We start from the raw sequence: 18,636 nt of genomic DNA, 5'->3' as shown, positions 1-18,636 counted from the left end.
TTAAATCAGGAGTTGGAAGCCCAGTTGTATGTTCTGTGGGCTCACTCATGACTGACTCTTTGTCACCCCATGAACTGTAGCCCGCCAAGCTCCTCTGTCCATGTGATATCCCAGGCAAGAATACTGGAGTGGGTTGTCATTTCTTTCGCCAGGGGATCTTCCTGACCCAGGGATCGAACCTGTCACTTCTGGATTGGCAGGCAGATTCTTTACCACTAAGCCACCTGGGAATTGTCCCAATTAGATATGTGTATCTAAAAACTATACAAATAAAATTTTATATATGAGGCTTGTTATTACTATGTATGTAAGTAAATAACTCAGCTATATTTCTGAAAGAACATTTAATACAATGTGTTTGATATCATACATATTTCAGATGTATTTGAACAGTTTTAAAATTATCCTCAGTCAAAAGGTATAACATATGATCAAGCAAACAAAATTGTGTTCAGAGTGTAGCTTTGATTGATGTTGTATGAATATTAGCAAATCATTTAACTTCTTCAACACTCAGTTTTTTTGTCTGTAAAATATGTGACTGGTGATATAAAGCATGCCTCTCAGAATTACTTTGGGGATTACAGAAAATAATACACACAAAAATATTTTTAAGCCAGCTCAATGCATAAATGTTATTACTAGTACTCTATGATAATCTACTATTTATTTTCTAGTGCATCTAATTTCCAGTTTTCCTTTCAGTGAAAAAAGCTTCTTATTCTAAAAACAATGATAATACCCACTAAGTATTTGAGATCCAGTCTGAAAATTGGAGTTGCTGAGAGTAACTGGCTGTGTATTTCTGGGAGAGCTTTAAATTTATTCCTCTTGTTGATGGAGTAAACAATATCTCTCACTCCTCTGTGTTTTCTTTATGCAATATTTAAACCTCTCTTCCTGTCTCTTTAAGAGAAAAAAAAAAAGTGAAGACCTCAGGAAAAGAGGAAGGAAAAGCATAATTTTCCTTCTTTTGCCTACATGAAATCCCCCAATCCTATATTTAAAATAAAAAAAAAAAAGAATGGGTTCATTAGATATTATTTAATAAACATACGCACTGGTAGCATGCAAGGCTTCCTCAAGTATTTCGCACTTTTCATGAATGCTTTTAAAATTATTAATATAATTATTACAAGTTTTCCAATAGAATGTAACAATCGAGTTCATGATGACATAGTTAAAACAGACATAAAGTCATTCATGGGCAAACTTTTTACTTGTAATTACACAATAGCTAGAACAATATTAAGAAAATACACATCCACTAAGTGTATTAAATTTGGAATTTGCATATTTCCTGGGAGATGTATTATAAATCTCTGGAGTCAGTGGCTAAATACTTTGAGGAGGCACCATTAGATAGGAATGAAGACTGGACTTTAAAAATCTGAATTGTTAGTGGAAAAAATTTGGTGTAGAGGAGAGAAAATTCTGTGTTTCTGTATAACTAAACTAAACTAGAATATTGTTTTACATGTTCACGTATAAACAACTAAATATTGATTGCTTTCTGGAATCCCTTGGTGGTCCAGTTGTTAGGCCTGTGGTTCCACTGCTGGGGCCCAGATTCCATCCCTGGTCAGGGACCTGGGATCCCCCAAGGTGTGTGACACAGCTAAAAAACACACACATATATACATACATATGTGTGTGTGTGTGTGTGTGTGTGTATAAAGTATATATTACTGTCTTTTTTCCCCCACAGGTTAGTTGTAAAGTGTCCCAGTTCATTCATCTTTACCTGATGGGCTGTAACTACTTTTGGATGCTTTGTGAAGGCATTTACCTACATACGCTTGTTGTAGTGGCTGTATTTGCAGAGAAGCAGCACTTGATGTGGTATTATTTTCTTGGCTGGGGTAAGTGCTATTATGCATATCTACGGATCCATCTTTTAAAAAAGCTTTTGAAAGACGCAGAGTTCCTTTGTAATAAAAATATACTTATGATTAATCATTTTTAAAACAATATCAGCTGATTAACCTTTGCTTATTGCTGTAAATTAAAATGTTTAAAGTGCCACTGACTCACTGTTTTCAGTAAGTACAGGACAATTAATGATACAGGTATCTTTTTTGTATTTAGTATTCCAGTGTATGTTTTGGCTGACTATGTAGTGACTAAAACAATAGAATTATAAATTAAAGGATCTAGTCTTTGCACTATTCTGAATTTCCTTTTTCCTCATGTACAAAATGAGGACATTGGTCTTAACTAGCTTTGAACTTCCATTCTAAAAATGCTTGTTTAAAAAAAATATATCATTTTAAGAGTAGAGGATGTAGTATTGTATTGACAGCCAAAAAATCTTTTCCTACACAATCATCTGACGTGTTATTATTCACAAAGCAAAAAATAATACATTTTTAGCATATTTTTAAAATAACTGGAATAAAGAGAAACATAAAATGTTACAAAGGAATGCAATAGAACTAGTTTCCAGAAAAAAAAACTGAAATTATATTTATATATCTATCCATCTATCTATTTACCCAATCAGATAATAGAAGTAGAGATATAGAGGTACCAAAAACGTCAAATCCCTTATGATTATACAGTGGAAGTAAGAAGTAGATTTAAGGGACTAGATATGATAAAGTGCGTGATGAACTATGTATGGACGTTTGTGACATTGTACAGGAGACAGGGATCAAGAGCATCCCCATGGAAAAGAAAAGCAAAGAAGCAACATGGCTGTCTGAGGAGGGCTTACAGATAGCTGTGAAAAGAAAAGTGAAAAGCAAAGGAGGAAAGAAAAGATATTCTCATTTGAATGCAAAGTTCCAAAGAATAGTAAGGAGAGATAAGAAAGCCTTCCTCAGTGATCAGTGCAAAGGAAGAGAGGAAAAGAACAGAATGGGAAAGACTAGAGATCTCTTCAAGAAAACTAGAGATACCAAGAGAACATTTCATGCAAAGATAGGCTCGATAAAGGACAGAAATGGTATGGACCTAACAGAAGCAGAAGATATTAAGAAGAGGTGGCAAGAATACACAGAAGAACTGTACAAAGAAGATCTTCACGACCAAGATAATCATGATGGTGTGATCACTCATCTAGAGCCTGACATCCTGGAATGTGAAGTCAAGTGGGCCTTAGAAAGTATCACTATGAACAAAGCTAGTGGAGGTGATGGAATTCCAGTGGAACTGTTTCAAATCCTGAAAGATGATGCTGTGAAAGGGCTGCCCTCAAGATGCCAGCAAATTTGGAAAACTCAGAAGTGGCCACAGGACTGGAAAAGGTCAGTTTTCATTCCAATTCCAAAGAAAGGCAATGCAAAACAATGCTCAAACTACCGCACAATTGCACTCATCTCACACACTAGTAATGCTCAAAATTCTCCAAGCCAGGCTTCAGCAATACGTGAACCGTGAAATTCCAGATGTTCAAGCTAGTTTTAGAAAAGGCAGAGGAACCAGAGATCAAATTTCCAACATCTGCTGGATCATGGAAAAAGCAAGAGAGTTCCAGAAAAACATCTATTTCTGCTTTATTGACTATGCCAAAGCCTTTGACTGTGTGGATCACAATAAACTGTGGAAAATTTTGAAAGATGGGAATACCAGACTACCTGACCTGCCTCTTGAGAAACCTATATGCAGGTCAGGAAGCAACAGTTAGAACTGGACATGGATCAACAGACTGGCTCCAAATAGGAAAAGGAGTATGTCAAGGCTGTATATTGTCACCCTGCTTATTTAACTTCTATGCAGAGTACATCATGAGAAATGCTGGGCTGGAAGAAGCACAAGCTGGAATCAAGATTGCTGGGAGAAATATCAATAACCTCAGATATTCAGATGACACCACCCTTATGGCAGAAAGTAAAGAGGAACTAAAGAGCCTCTTGATGAAACTGAAAGAGGAAAGTAAAAAGTTGGCTTAAAGCTCAACATTCAGAAAATGAAGATCATGGCATCTGGTCCCATCACTTCATGGCAAATAGATGGGGAAACAGTGGAAACAGTGTCAGACTTTATTTTGGGGGGCTCCAAAATCACTGCAGATGATGATTGCAGCCATGAAATTAAAAGACACTTACTCCTTGAAAGGAAAGTTATGACCAAGCTAGACAAATTATTAAAAAGCAGAGACATTACTTTGCCAACAAAGGTCTGTCTAGTCAAGGCTATGGTTTTTCCTGTGGTCATGTATGGATGTGAGAGTTGGACTGTGAAGAAAGTTGAGCGCCGAAGAATTGATACTTTTGAATGGTGGTGTTGAAGAAGATTCTTGAGAGTCCTTTGTACTGTAAGGAGATCCAACTAGTCCATCATAAGGAGATCAATCCTGGGTGTTCATTGGAAGGACTGATGCTGAGGCTGAAACTCCAATACTTTGGCCACCTCATGTGAAGAGTTGACTCATTGGAAAAGACTCTGATGCTGGGGGGGTTGGGGGCAGGAGCAGAAGGGGACGAAAGGATGAGATGGCTGGCTGGCATGACCGACTTGATGCACATGAGTTTGGGTGAACTTGGGGAGTTGGTGATGGACAGGGAGGTCTGGCGTGTTGTGATTCGTGGGGTCCCAAAGTGTGGACATGACTGAGTGACTGAACTGAACTGAACTGATAAACACACCATCTTTATTTTTTCAGTGAAATAGAATTTATTTCCTTGATCATTTGATATTATTGAACATAAAAATATCAGATATATGTTTCCCAAGTGAGTGCAATTTTTGCTCAGTTACCTCCATGTGTGTATGTATGTATGTTCAGTTGTATGGAACTCTTTGCAACCCCATGCACTGTAGCCCCCAGGCTCCTCTGTCCATGGGATTTCCCAGGCAAGAATACTGAATTGAGTTGTCATTTCCTCCTCCAGGGGATCTGCCAACCCATGACCAAATCCTCATATCTTGTGTCTCTTGCATTGGCAGGTGGATTCTTTACCACTGCACCACCTAGAAGCCCATGTATTTAGGCTATTAGTATATCTAGGTTACCCTTATAAAAGATATCTTCATTCTATCTTGAAAATATCTGATTTAGAATGCTAAGAGCATGCAAAATTTCTGATATATAAACCATCTTTCTCTTTTCTTCTTCATGTAGTCAGTCTCAACTTCTTCCCACATCTGATTATCTACAAAATATTGGCCAATTCCATCTTACAGAAAATATGTGGATTCTGAATTCCTTTTAAGCATCTGAGAATAGGCAGCACATTTATGAACTTAGGCCCTGGAGTCCACTGATTCAAAATGACTCATATTAGAATAAACTATACGCACACACTTGAAAATATAGATACCTAATACTTTACCAAATTTACTCTTTAACTAGACAGATAATACTTACTTGATAGGCATATAATGGCCAGTTATTTTTGCTCCTAGACTATCTTTGAGTTCCAAGTTTCATGATATATTTTAGGAATTCCATCTATAGAGAAAGTTGCCTATTTATTTTCTGTTTGACATTTACAGGATTTCCACTGATTCCTGCTTGTATTCACGCTGTTGCCAGAAGATTATATTACAATGACAAGTAAGATAATCTCTCTTTTTTATTTCAGTTGGAAGTAAGTAGAATGAAAATATTCAACATAATTTTCCTGCTTTTTTCCCTAGCTGCTGGATCAGTTCTGATACGCAACTTCTCTACATTATTCATGGCCCAATTTGTGCTGCTTTATTGGTATGTAATTAAAATGCTCCTTTTTCCATCATTGTTCACAGAGCAACTTTATTTCTTGAAACATCTAGCCTATGATATCCTTTAGGATTTCAGTGGACATAGACAGCATACTCACAGTGTTTGATTGAAGAGGGTTTAATGAAGGTGTCGGTTATTTGAGGGTTTTTTAAAAATAACTGGGGGCCTTATTTGAAGTGTGGGTAAAAAGAGGAAAGGAACTAACTCACAGGATGATGAGGTAGCAGGGGCCAACAGTGGGACGTTATTATCACGGCTAGACTTGGAGAGAAGAGGAGAGGACAGAACAGCGTTCCTGGGGTTGGGTAAGTGTTAGGAGGGCTGGCCCAATAGGAAGTGTGGCCTTCGGTAGAGGAACAGAGGTACTGCCAAAACAACAGCTTAACAGGGAAAAAGAGAAGGGAATGCTCAAACTTCTCTCTCTGCCCATGCTCTGATCTCCTGGTTCCTCCCGTCGGCCAAATGCAGCAAAAGTCTGCGGGCAAGAAAGTCTGGTGACGAAGTGGTCCTCAGAGCTGTCTCAGAGCCTCCAGGGTGCCGAGCACAACAGAGGAGGGCAGAGGAGGGCAGAGGAGGGATCTAGTGAGTGTGGGTGGCAATCAAAATTCTAAATCAGAAGGTTAAGGAAATAATAAATGCACTTAACAAGTGAGAAATGTAACAGCAATTAGCACAGTTCTTGAAGGAGCTTGTCCACATCAACGTTGGGAGGAAAGAGAACGTGGTGCAATTAGGAGAAAATATTACATAGGAATATAGCCCATCTAGCTGCTCGGTAAGAAAGGAAGTGAAAGTCCACATTATGTGCATAACCCTTTTTCTATTTTTTTTCTGGCCTGACAAAAGATTAGGAGCCCTTCTTTTCTTCCAGGATAAAATGTTCTGCCTTTGTTTAAGCTCTAGGTCTTCTCACTGGGCAATTCCAAGGTCTTGGGAGGTGCTCTAGCGATTGTTTATATGGTCACATGCTTTTTGCACAATTTTTATAAATAAAATATTTCAACCACAATCAGTTTCTTTCCACTCAGACTTCCTCTGCCACATTTCCCCTTAAGCAGGGTGGTAATAGAGTGGCTACAGCACTTTTGAGATCTTGCTAAAGGGAAATTGAGAGGATGCATTTAATTTGTGTTTAGTGAGAAGTGTTTAGCTCACTTCAGTGGACAGTTAAGTGATTGCTGGCTAATCTAGTAGGGGAGTACTTTCAGGAATCCTGTTGCCACTGAACTCAGGCTTCCTGCTGTGAGCCTACGTGGTATCATAGTATGAAAAATGTCCCGTGGTACCTACCACCTATGTGAACTTTATGGGTGTTGGAGTTAGTATGTTTCTTCTATTTTACTTACTTAGTTTTTCTCTAAGATAGATGAGATGCAGATGTAATTCATCTGAACTTCACGATTCTTGCTCTATTTGCATTTAAAATAAGTGGAAATATTTACAAAAAATCAGGAGGACATTCTCATTTCTAGTTTCACATTTTAAATCAGACTTGCAGTTTGGAGAAGCACTTGTATTTAGAAGTTTCCGTATAATGGACATCTAAATTGCAACATTTATACTGATTTTTATAATTGTGATTTTTGCATATTAGGATTATAAAATATTCTAAATTTATAAACAGATAAAATGGTATTACACCTCTTCTTCTACGGGTTAGTGGTAATTTCCACTTAGTTGAAACTTTTAAAATAATAATGAATGCCCTGGGAGAGAATAAGTAGGATAGGTGGAATAGCAGCTGATGTGTTGATTCATCACATTTCATTTTTACACCTGTTGAAGTGGCTTAAGTGGCTTTTATCTTTAACAGAGACATTCCTATGTCTGTAACCATGTTTCTTTTCATAGATGTGTTTCCATCAGGACTATAGTTAGCTGTTTATTTTTGAAGCATATGCTCCATTGAATTCTCCAAAAGAATGGTAGAGGAATATTTTTATGCCCAGTTGTTTTCATAATACATGCCTCAAATCAGCAAATGTATGTTATTCGTCCATTGCTTTCTAGATTAGACGAGATACTATCATTATTTTTCCAATTAATAGAAGTATGTAAGATGTAAATTGCATATAGTATGCAGTTTGAAAATTTTAAATTATTAAACAAAGCACAGATGCTAAAAGTCAGGGTGAGAAAAAAGGAAAGAGAACAGCATATTAGAAAAAGAGCCCTAAGTGGCTTTTCTGGGGCTAATATCTGTAGTTCTGTGGAAGGCATAAGGAATGGGCATAGAGGAAATAGACAAAATAACAGATATTGACATGGGTGAAGATAAGAAAGTATGATTCAGCCAAAGAGTGAGAGAGAGAGAAATATATTTCTGTAGAACTCTGCTCATTTCCTAAACACTATATTTTTGAAGTTTTATGTCTCCCTTTCAAAGGGAACATTTTCTCTTGGGGAAAGGTGTTAATTCATAGGACTTTAAAATCACAGAAAGTAATTAACAGAAGGTTCTGCTGGGTGCTAATTTTTTTTTTTAACCCTAGGATGACCTAGGTTGAATATCAACTAGTTTAAGTATGTGATTCAGCCTTTTCATAAGGATGAAGAAGATTATAGTACTATAATGGGGAGTTGGGATGATTTTTGTTATGCACACAAATAACACAGGAAGGAAAAACTAAAAATATGAAAATGGATATTATGATAGAATACATATTTGGATGGGCTTCCCAGGTGGCCCTAGGAGTAAAGAACCCACCTATGAATGCAGGAAACATAAGAGACACAGTTTTGATCCCTGAGTCAGGAAGATCCTCTGGAGGAAGACATGGCAACCATTCCATTATTCTTCCCTGGAAAATTCCATGAACCAAGGAGCCTGGTGGGCTATGGTCCATGGGGTCGCAAAGAGTTAGACAAGACTAAAGCAACTTAACACACACACACATATTTGGAAAGTACTTGGTTTGGACACTAATACAGAGTAGAGACAAAATAATTAGCCTTTGTTACAAACAATTGTTTCCTTTCTTTGGGATTAAAATATTCAAAGTTTTGGTTTTCTTAATCATAGCAGGATTTTAAAATGTTGCATAAGAAAATAAACTAAGCAAAACAATCAGATGTTACCCAACTGAATGTGGTCCACAATAACACCACCATAATTTTATTTTTTAAGATATAAGTCCATTAAAATTAATGTACTTTTTAAATTAATAAATCACAATTCCAATGTCTAAAGGAAACAAAAACATATTTACAAATATATTAATATCTGCACCCCATGCTCATAGCAGCATTATCCACAATAGCTAAGACATGGAAACAACCTAAGAAGGATACACACACCACAGACACACACACACAAACACACACATTACTATTTAGCCACAAAAAATGAGGAAATCCTGATACTGGAGACAACATGAATGAAACTTGAGGGCATTACACCAAGCGAAATAAGTTAGAGAAAGATAGACACTGTATGATCTCACTTGTATGTGGAATCTAAACAAATAGACAAGCTCATAGGAAAAAAGAGATCATATTTGCAGTTGCCCTTAGGGTTTAGGGATGGAGGAATTGGATGAAGATGGTCAAAAGGCACAAACTCCCAGGTGTAAGATGAAAGAGAACAAGGAATGTAATGTACAGCATGATGATTATCGTTATCACCACTGTATGATATATGTGTAAGTTGCTGAGAATAAATTGTAAAAGTTCTCAGCATAAGGAAATTTATATATACATAGATACATTTTGGTATCTGTATGAGATGGTTGACATTAGCTTAATGTATTGTGGTTATCATTTCACAATATATGTGAGATTAAATCATTATGCTATGCAACCTAAACTTAAATAATGTCAATTATGTGTCAGTAAAGCTGGAGAAAAAAATAAAAGAAAAAGTCAACAGCAGAAATAAAAATGAACATTTAAGCAAGTATCTCTTCAACAGAACATATTCTTGTGTACTGAATATATTCTAAGATTTATAAAATCAGTGATTCTTCTGTAAAGATTCTTTTTTTTTTCTAATTTTTATTTTTACTTTATTTTACTTTACAATACTGCATTGGTTTTGCCATACATTGACATGAATCCATCATGGGTGTACATGCGTTCCCAAACAATATGAAATAATTTCTATATGTCATTTTATTTTCTTTTAGGTGAATCTTTTTTTCCTATTAAATATTGTACGTGTTCTTATCACCAAGTTAAAAGTTACTCACCAAGCAGAATCCAATCTCTACATGAAAGCTGTGAGAGCCACACTTATCCTGGTGCCATTACTTGGCATTGAATTTGTGCTGATTCCATGGCGACCTGAAGGAAAGATTGCAGAAGAGATATATGATTACATCATAAACATCCTCATGCACTATCAGGTATGGTGTTCTCGCATCATGAAGGCACCTTGTGATGTTTGGCTGTAAATTTACATGTAGCTTTGACTTCATTTTTGACTACCTATACAGCAGATTTATTACCAAAAAATGTATCTTTTCTATTTGGAATCAAATAATTCTATTTTTCTTTTGCAGGGTCTCTTGGTATCTACAATTTTCTGCTTCTTTAATGGAGAGGTATGGTGACTGATTTTATTCCTTTTATCATTTTGTGTTTGTAATCCATTTTTTTCCTTTAAAAAAGAGAAAGAATCATAAATCCCCTAGGAATAAGTATTTCAAATTCCATTTCTGTCAGAAAAAAGAACCGTAGAGGCTCTTTGAATATATGCAATTCTTCTTCCCAAAAGTTCAGGTCAAATTTCAGTTGAGGTTAGGGCAAATTCAGACTCACTTTAAAATATTCTGTCAATGACTTTCATTCATTTAGTCTTTCAACTTACCTTTTGAACTGATCCTACTAATCCTCGACTTAGTCTTAGGCACAGGGTTAGACAATCCTTATCTTCATCGAACATATACTCTAATGGAAAATAAAATTGCCTCATTTTAATTTTCTCTCTTTCTCTGTTGGCCTTGTCCACACTGTGGTCTTTGGAAACATTTTTATGTCAAATAAAAAAGATTTCTAAAAATTTAAACCCAGTTATGCACAGAAGAGTGGCAGTAGATTAGGAAACATAATCAAGTACTTTAATTCGTAACATGGCAATGTGTTCTGAGATATTTCAGGATTTTATCCAAGGCTTTCCTCATTGGAAAGTTTCAGGCATTTTAGAAATTGGTACCACATTTCTTATGCATGTGAATAGAACTATAGTTCAGTGGTTTGGGCTATATTGCTTTAGCTCTTTGTGTGTTTTTAATCTACTTGACAATGTCAACCTGTTGGAGGATCTTGGCAAAATTCAACAAAGTTTAGAAATTCAGACAGCAAATGATAAGACTTACACACTTGTAACTGTGAAACTTATCACAAAGCTTCAGACTGGCAATACATGGAACCAGTTAACATAACTTTATAAGAATAATTTCTATGCAACTGATTAATGTCAGAAATCATGTACATGTCATGAAAAACTGTATTTTCTCTTGTTTATGTGATATTTTACTTAGCACATAAAATTTCATATTTTATTTCTTACTTGTAAATATAGATTTTATTATATATATATATTTATTTATGATGGCATATAGAAGTATCAAACATATTTAAGTGGTCTCTTCATGATTCTTCTGCTGTGCAGAGGACAAAGGTGACTTTTTCTGAAGTGAGAAGTAGAGACAGAGAATGCAATTAGGAAGACTAGATACATTGTTATGATAATAAAATTCAAATAGTATCCATTTTGTAACTATAAATTTATTATTATATAAACTGAATTAGACAATCCAATTGCTGCCTATATAGGATTTTACCATTAAATATAGATAAGAAAGCTACAGTATGACATAAAGCATGTATGAACTAAGAAAAATATACCTTTGTATCTGCAGGAACAAATTTTATTTTTATAAAGGACATTTTTTTTAATGTACAAATCATAATCATTAGTAAAATATTTAGTGATGGAAGGCAGTGTAGAATAAAGGCTCTGACACAATAGTGGATTCAAACCCAAAGATGCCACTTTGTTCCTGGCTGTAACGTCATGGGAAATACTCTGAACCCCAGGGAGTCCCAGTGTGTACTTCCATTCAAAGGATATAAAAGCAAGTTCCTTACACAAATCTCAGAGGGATTAATGTAAACTAGGAATATAAAGTTTTTAGCACCATGCTCCAACCTCAGTAGACAGTATATTAAAGATTCCTCATTAGGTCTGTCAAGTCCCTCACTTATAAAAATATACATATAAAGGGGTACATTACTCATATAGGAATCAAATCTCAAATTGACCCTTATATTTAGAAAGAGTGCACAAAGGAATATTTAAACTAATGCCTAACACTCTTATTGCACTTTATCCACGTAAGCAATAGAGACACGGGCCTTGATATTTTGCCATATCCTAAAATTGAGAAAACTTTGGCATTAGAAAATTTTAATAATATAAAATTTTTGAACCAAGTTGTTACCAAATCCTTTAGCTCCCCACAGCATCTCCAATATCTGTCCCCCTTTCTTCATCTCTAGATATAATACCTGCTTGTGTATGATTCATTTCTCATCTTAAGAAATACTATAACTTTTCTTTTTTTGTCTCTTTGCCTCTAGTTTTTCCCATTCTCATAATACAAAGACATGCAATCAAATTCATTTTGTGTGGTTCCAACTATGTCATATACTTCTTAAACTAATTTGCTCAGGCTTAATTTCCTTCTTGCTTTCCACCTTAGGTCAAACAGCTTGTCTTTGTCTTAATCTCTCTATTCACCTTTTTATTCTCACATTTTATTTTTATTTCTCAGCCAAAATATTCTTATTTGCATTTGTCACTAGTTAAATAACTGTGGCTTGACAAGTCCTCAGGTTGCTTTCGTCTCAAGTCCACTCAATCAAACAAATGTGCACCGTTAGCATAAACTAGGTACTCTGGTCATTGGAAGGGCCTTCATCCGACATGGAAATGTACAGATGTTGGAGTTGGAGGTGTGTTTGAATATTCTCATTTATGCTTAAAGACTCAATATAAAGAAAATCATCTGTGTCTTATGTTAAATGAACACCAAAGTCATTATATGGGCTTCCCAGGTGGCGCTAGTAGTAACAAACACGCCTGCCAATGCAGGAGACATAAGAGACGCAAGCTCCATCTCTGTGTCTGGGAAGATCCCCTGGAGGAGGGCATGGCAACCCACTTCAGTATTCTTGCCTGGAGAATTCCATGGACAGAGGAGCCTGGAGGGCTACGGTCCGTGTAGTCACAAAGAGCCAGACACAACTGAAGCGACTTAGCACACACCCCAAAGTACTGTATACGGCCTACCTAGTTCTGACCCTTAGCACCAAACAGAAGGAAGAGTAATTAAACTTCAAGTTTAGAAGAGAGGGGTCGAAATACAAAAAAAAGTGGAGTGATGACATTCCTATTTTTTTTTCACATGCAAATTCCTTTTTTTTTTTTTTAACAATGCTCATCCCATTTGTAATTTTCCGTTCAACATGTTCTTCCCTCTGGGTGGAAAGACATGAGGATTAAAAACTCTGTTCTTTTTTTCCCCAAGAATGTAGCTATTAAGCTAATAGAATGTAGCTATTATTAAGCTACATATCTGTCATATGGTAATCACTTAATAAAAGTGAGTGCTACTGATGTTGATGATGATGATTTATTATATTTCCTATATCCCTAACTTCTTTTTCATCTCTTTTCTCATCACCAATTATCCCATTCTTTTAATAAAATGTTGATACAGAACTAAATGTTGCTCATGCCAGCTTGTGAGAATGCATATTAATTACTTAACAGCTTGACATTCATGTGCATTTTAGCTTCAAAGAGAAAGCATAGAAAGTAAAATATGAATTTTTCTGTAGTCTGTACTAAAGAACAAAGTAATTACAATCATTTTCTAATATAAAGATGGTTTACTCAATTTCATATTTTAATTAAGAAAAGAAAGCAATATTATTTACCCATTAATATCAGTGATTTTTTTAAAAGAAAATCTTTTGTATATAATTAATTTTATTGTACTATTAGACATATTATCTTCATCTCATTTAATTAACTGCTTTTGCCCTTTCTGTTTCTTTCTGTTTTATAGGTTCAAGCAATTCTGAGAAGAAACTGGAATCAATATAAAATCCAATTTGGAAACAACTTTTCCCACTCAGATACTCTCCGTAGTGCATCTTACACAGTTTCAACAATCAGTGATGGTACAGGTTACAGTCATGACTGTCTAAGCGAACACTTAAATGGAAAAAGCATCCACGATACTGAAAACGTGGTCATAAAACCGGAAAAGTTATACGATTGATAATAGAGGGTGTATTGCTGAACTATTTTTTGCCACTCCTAACTCAAGGACTTGGATCCATGGCTTTACAACCACAAGACTTGAGTATTAGATGAATTATTTGAAGGTGACAAAGAAAACCCTCATGAATTCAGTAGTCTGTTGATAAATGTTTCACACTAGCTCCATGGGGGAAGATTGTCTTGATCTATGATTTTTGCCCATTTTTATGTTGCAAATACTCCCACCATGACTGATTTCCAGCTATCAACTTAACATCACTGCATGTGGAATTGGGTAAAGATGAGCACATTCTATTCCTGTAGGTTGGTCCAGGACACTACTGCATGAATCCACAAATAGACATAAAAGTTCATAAAACGGTGGGCACAATTCCACTTCTGTTGCCTAAAGAGGCCTAGTGAATGAAGGCTTATAGATTTAGAGGGAAAATGACCTTTCATTTATTTTTAAAATCTTTTTCCCAAGTTCATTGTTGCAGTTGATTTTTTACCCAGAAATTGTTCTAGCTCTTTTGTTTTTATTTTTTTAAATGGACCTGATAATTAATTATTCCTCTTTGCTTACTGTCTTCTCCCTAGAAAAAATATTGAGCAGAATTGCTGTTGGCTACGTATTTGCTGATTCATCACAGTTATACCCTTTGTCATATGCTTTTTTGAGACTTGATGAATAATATATATGACATGCAATCCTGCTTTGGTATCATTAGGGAGACATCTTGGTTGATACTACAAAACATGTTGTCAACAACTTTCCCATCTTACTACACAAATGGGAAGGAATTCATGTCCATGTACCTGTAAATAGAAACCTTGCCCCTTCCATTTCTACTATATGGACAAATTAGCAATTATTTTACATGAAGGAAATCAGTGAAGGGTTTATTATTTCCTCAAAAGTTTGTACAAATTGTGAAAAATGAGCTTGTAAATACTCTGTCGTTCTATTTTATAGCCTCAAATATATACAATCTACCTAATTTTTCAAACAAATGCTTAATGTAACAAAGTATGCATGCTAATATCTGATACTGTCTCTGGGCTAATTTTATAATAAAATAGAATCTGGAATTCTATACTTGTTGAATATTTTAAAGACAACCAGATGTCAGCATCAGAAGTTTGAGAACTAGGTTTGAGAAATGTCTATGATAAGATATAAAATATTTATTTAAAAATCCCTTAAGGCCATTGTTTTATTGAATATATTTGCTTTGGTGATTCAAATCTTAATAATAGATATGTTTGACATATTTTTCCTTTTATTTTGACGATGAATTTTCATTCTAATCCAGAAAATTCAAATGCCTTCTGTAACAAATGCCTGTTTGATACTCTTTGGGTTTTTATCCCATTAAAAATGTTACTTTTCTGACTTACTATAAGATAGTTTTGGAAATACTCCAGTCTATTTTTTAAAAGTAGACAAATATATATCATATAAAATGTTTTAATATTTTAATAGAGCTAGTATATATGATGAGACAATACAGTGAAAGACCTGAATGTAACAGTGGGTAAGAATTTTTGTTGGAACATTTATGGAATAATGAAATTAAGATGAAAGAAATCTTCCCTAATCACTTCATTAAAGTGATATTTAAATGGGATTCGTTTTCCCTAATGTTATTTTCCACTGAAATTTCTGAAATTCATTAAGTCAATTTGGGCAGGAGAATTCATTATTTTTCTTTTTTGTGTGTGGTGTGTCAATCTGCTTAAAATAGATTAGACTAATGACAGTCATCACAGGTTTTTTCTTAAGCTGTAAATAAACAGTAAGTTCAGAAGCCCTCTGAAATTGTCCAGGAAAATCATCGAAATTAATAAGAATTAACTTATTAAAAGGCCTGATCAATGGATTTATGATTTATCTATACACGTGTAAAAGCTTTGTTGTTAGTCTCAGATTTATGGATTTCAAAATAAGTTGTCATAAAAAGGTATGCAGGCTGTTCTGGACTTTCTAATGCTAAATAATATAATTCCTTTAAATAAACTTATGTTTAGCTATTTATTATTCAAAGACACAGATTCAAGTCCTTTGCTGGCACTGTTCATATGTTTCAGCATTCTACCAGACAAACTATCAAGTCTCAGCTATAAATGACAATAGAAAATGTCAAATTATCAGCAAGCATCATATTAAAAATACATGGTAACTTTCAAGTATTTTTACTGTGCTTTTATCATATTCAGTTTAGATCAGATTTCCTTTTTGGCCAGGATTTATCTATTGTACCACCTTTAGGCGTAGACAGTCCACGATTAATCAGTGTTAGTTTTGCACCCATATATTTTTGGAAGTAATATTTTTAAGTATTAGACTTCTCTAAAGCGGAAGTACTAATAATTAAGATCTCCTTTGTATTTTACTTATGAAGAAAAAGTAAAATATATAATTTTTAAAAACAAACTGCTTTGGTATCTAAAAGCTTACTGGGGAATTTCTAACTTTTCAAATGTAAATCTGCTACTTTTCTGCAAGTACTTGCAAAAGTCATGTTAATTTTTAAAAAATTCTAGTCTGTCATTTTTTTAAATTCTAAATTTATTTAGCGCGTCTATCCATAGAATATGCATTCTGGCATTTAGTGTTTGTTCTAATGTAATCCAATGTACATAGAAGTAGTGGTAGCTGTGGTGCTGTATTTATTGCTTGATAACTGTTTTACAATGTGAACTTATTTTAATTTTCACTGGTTTAATATGCTAATAAAAACTATCATTTCTTTTATTTCTAAAACATATCCAAGATATTCGGTTCAATTAACTCATGTTATGCCTACTTAATGTATATCTCTATATTTTGACTGTATGAAAATATTAAAGTTATGAGCTAAAGTTGATTTTCACTCATGCTTACTGGAGTGCTGAATAATCTAAATTATAATGATTTTTAATTCTCTACAGCAACCAGTGAAACACTTAAAATTGATGAGTATATCTCAGTCATCCTCTTTGAAGTCTTCCATAATCCTATAAATCATTTTATAAAGCAATTTGTTTTGTAAGCTAGAAAATTCTAAATAAACTACAATGTATGCAAATTCCTTCTTAGACTGAAAGAAAGGAAAAGATGCCCAGGGATAAGAAAATGCAGAGATTTGTCTCCTTTCTCCACTATGCTCCATTGCAATAGTTTTGTATTGAATAATAGAAAGGAAAAGAACTCTTTAAGTATACCGTTCACTCATTTCAAGTTGTTCTTAGTGGATTATATTAGCGTTGTCGCCACAGTCAGTTTTAGTACATTTTCATGACCTCAGGAGTTAACCACCTGTCCTCGCCATCACTTCTATCATCCCGTCCCTGCTGTCACCTGAGCCCCAAGAACACGAACCTACTTTTTTTCTCAGTAGACTTCCCTATTCTGACTTTATATGAATGGAATCATATGGAATATGGTGTTTTGTGACTGACTTTTTTCACCTGTAATATTTTCAGGGTTCATCATGTTTTAAATTGTCCCATCATTACATTCCTTTCTTTGCCTGAATTATTAAACTGTATGGATTTACCAAATTTTGTTTATCCATCTGTCTGTTGTGTTTTTCTGATCTTTTGGCTATTATGACTAATGCTATTATAAATATTTATGTAAATTTAACTTGGTTATAGTTCCAGAAGCAAAAGTGTTGGGTCATACGTTAAATGTGTCTGAGGTCTATCAGACTGCTTTCCAAATCAACTGGATCATTTCACATTCCCACTGGAAATGTTTGAGGGTTCCTTTTTCTCCACGTACTTCCCAATACTTGTTATTCTCTATCTTTTCTACTTTATTCATCCTAGAGAGTGTGAAATGGTATCCTGTGGTTTTAATTTGCATTTATTTGATGGCTAATGATGTTGAACATCATTTCATATTTTTATTGGCCATTTGTATATTTTGAGGGGGAGAAACATTCAAACAGTTTGTCCGTTTTAAATTGGAATTTTGTCTTTTTATTATTGAACTGAAAGAGTTCTTCATGTATTCCAGATACAGGTCCCTATCAGATATACAATTTTCAAAGCTTTTCTCTCATTCTGTGGGTCATAGTGTCACTTTTTTAATGGTGCTCTTCATAACACAAAAGTCTATAATCTATAATCTCAGTTTATCTATAGCTTATTTTGGTTCTTGGGCTTTCATTTTCTTATCTGAAATTCCTTCGCTAAATTGAAGATCATAAAGATCTACTTAGTTTCTTCAAAGGGGTTTATAGTTTTTGCTCTTATGTTTAGGTCTTTGGTCCATTTTGAGTTAATTTTTGTATACTGTGTGAGTTGTTGTTCAGTCGCTAAGTCGTGTCTGACTCTATGTGACCCCATGGACTGCACCATGCCAGGCTCCTCTGTCCTCTGCTATCTCCCAGATTTTACTCAAATTCCTGTTCACTGAGTCCATGATGCTATCTAACCATCTCATCCTCTGTCACCCCCTTCCCCTCCTTACTTCAATCTTTCCCAGCAACAGGGTCTTTTCCAAGGAGTCTGCTCTTTCCATCAGGTGGCCAAAGTACTGGGGCTTCAGATATCAGTCCTTCAACGAATATTCAAGATTGATTTCCTTTAGGGTTTACTGGTTTGATCTCCTCACAGTCCAGTGGACTCTCAAGAGTCTTCAACATCACAATTCAAAAGCATCAATTCTTTGGTATTCAGCCTTCTTTATGGTCCAACTCCCACA

The 18,636-nt window shown here is 34.8% G+C and overlaps 1 protein-coding gene across 3 annotated transcripts in view; it reads left to right on the top strand.

Annotated features, from left to right (window-relative positions):
- Window positions 1–16,820, top strand: part of CALCRL (calcitonin receptor like receptor) — a 127,498-nt gene extending 110,678 nt beyond the window's left edge. For all 3 annotated transcript variants that reach the window (XM_005675875.3, XM_005675874.3, XM_005675873.3), the window contains 6 exons: window positions 1,709–1,862; window positions 5,440–5,500; window positions 5,584–5,650; window positions 9,793–10,011; window positions 10,168–10,209; window positions 13,744–16,820. In XM_005675875.3, the coding sequence (XP_005675932.1) occupies window positions 1,709–1,862; window positions 5,440–5,500; window positions 5,584–5,650; window positions 9,793–10,011; window positions 10,168–10,209; window positions 13,744–13,959 (759 nt within the window). In that variant the 3' untranslated portion in view covers window positions 13,960–16,820. The remainder of the gene's footprint in view (window positions 1–1,708; window positions 1,863–5,439; window positions 5,501–5,583; window positions 5,651–9,792; window positions 10,012–10,167; window positions 10,210–13,743) is intronic.

The sequence above is a fragment of the Capra hircus genome, chromosome 2 (genome assembly GCF_001704415.2).
Source record: "Capra hircus breed San Clemente chromosome 2, ASM170441v1, whole genome shotgun sequence".
In the NCBI taxonomy this organism is placed as follows: domain Eukaryota; kingdom Metazoa; phylum Chordata; class Mammalia; order Artiodactyla; family Bovidae; genus Capra; species Capra hircus.
This window is presented reverse-complemented; position numbering and strand designations above follow the sequence as displayed.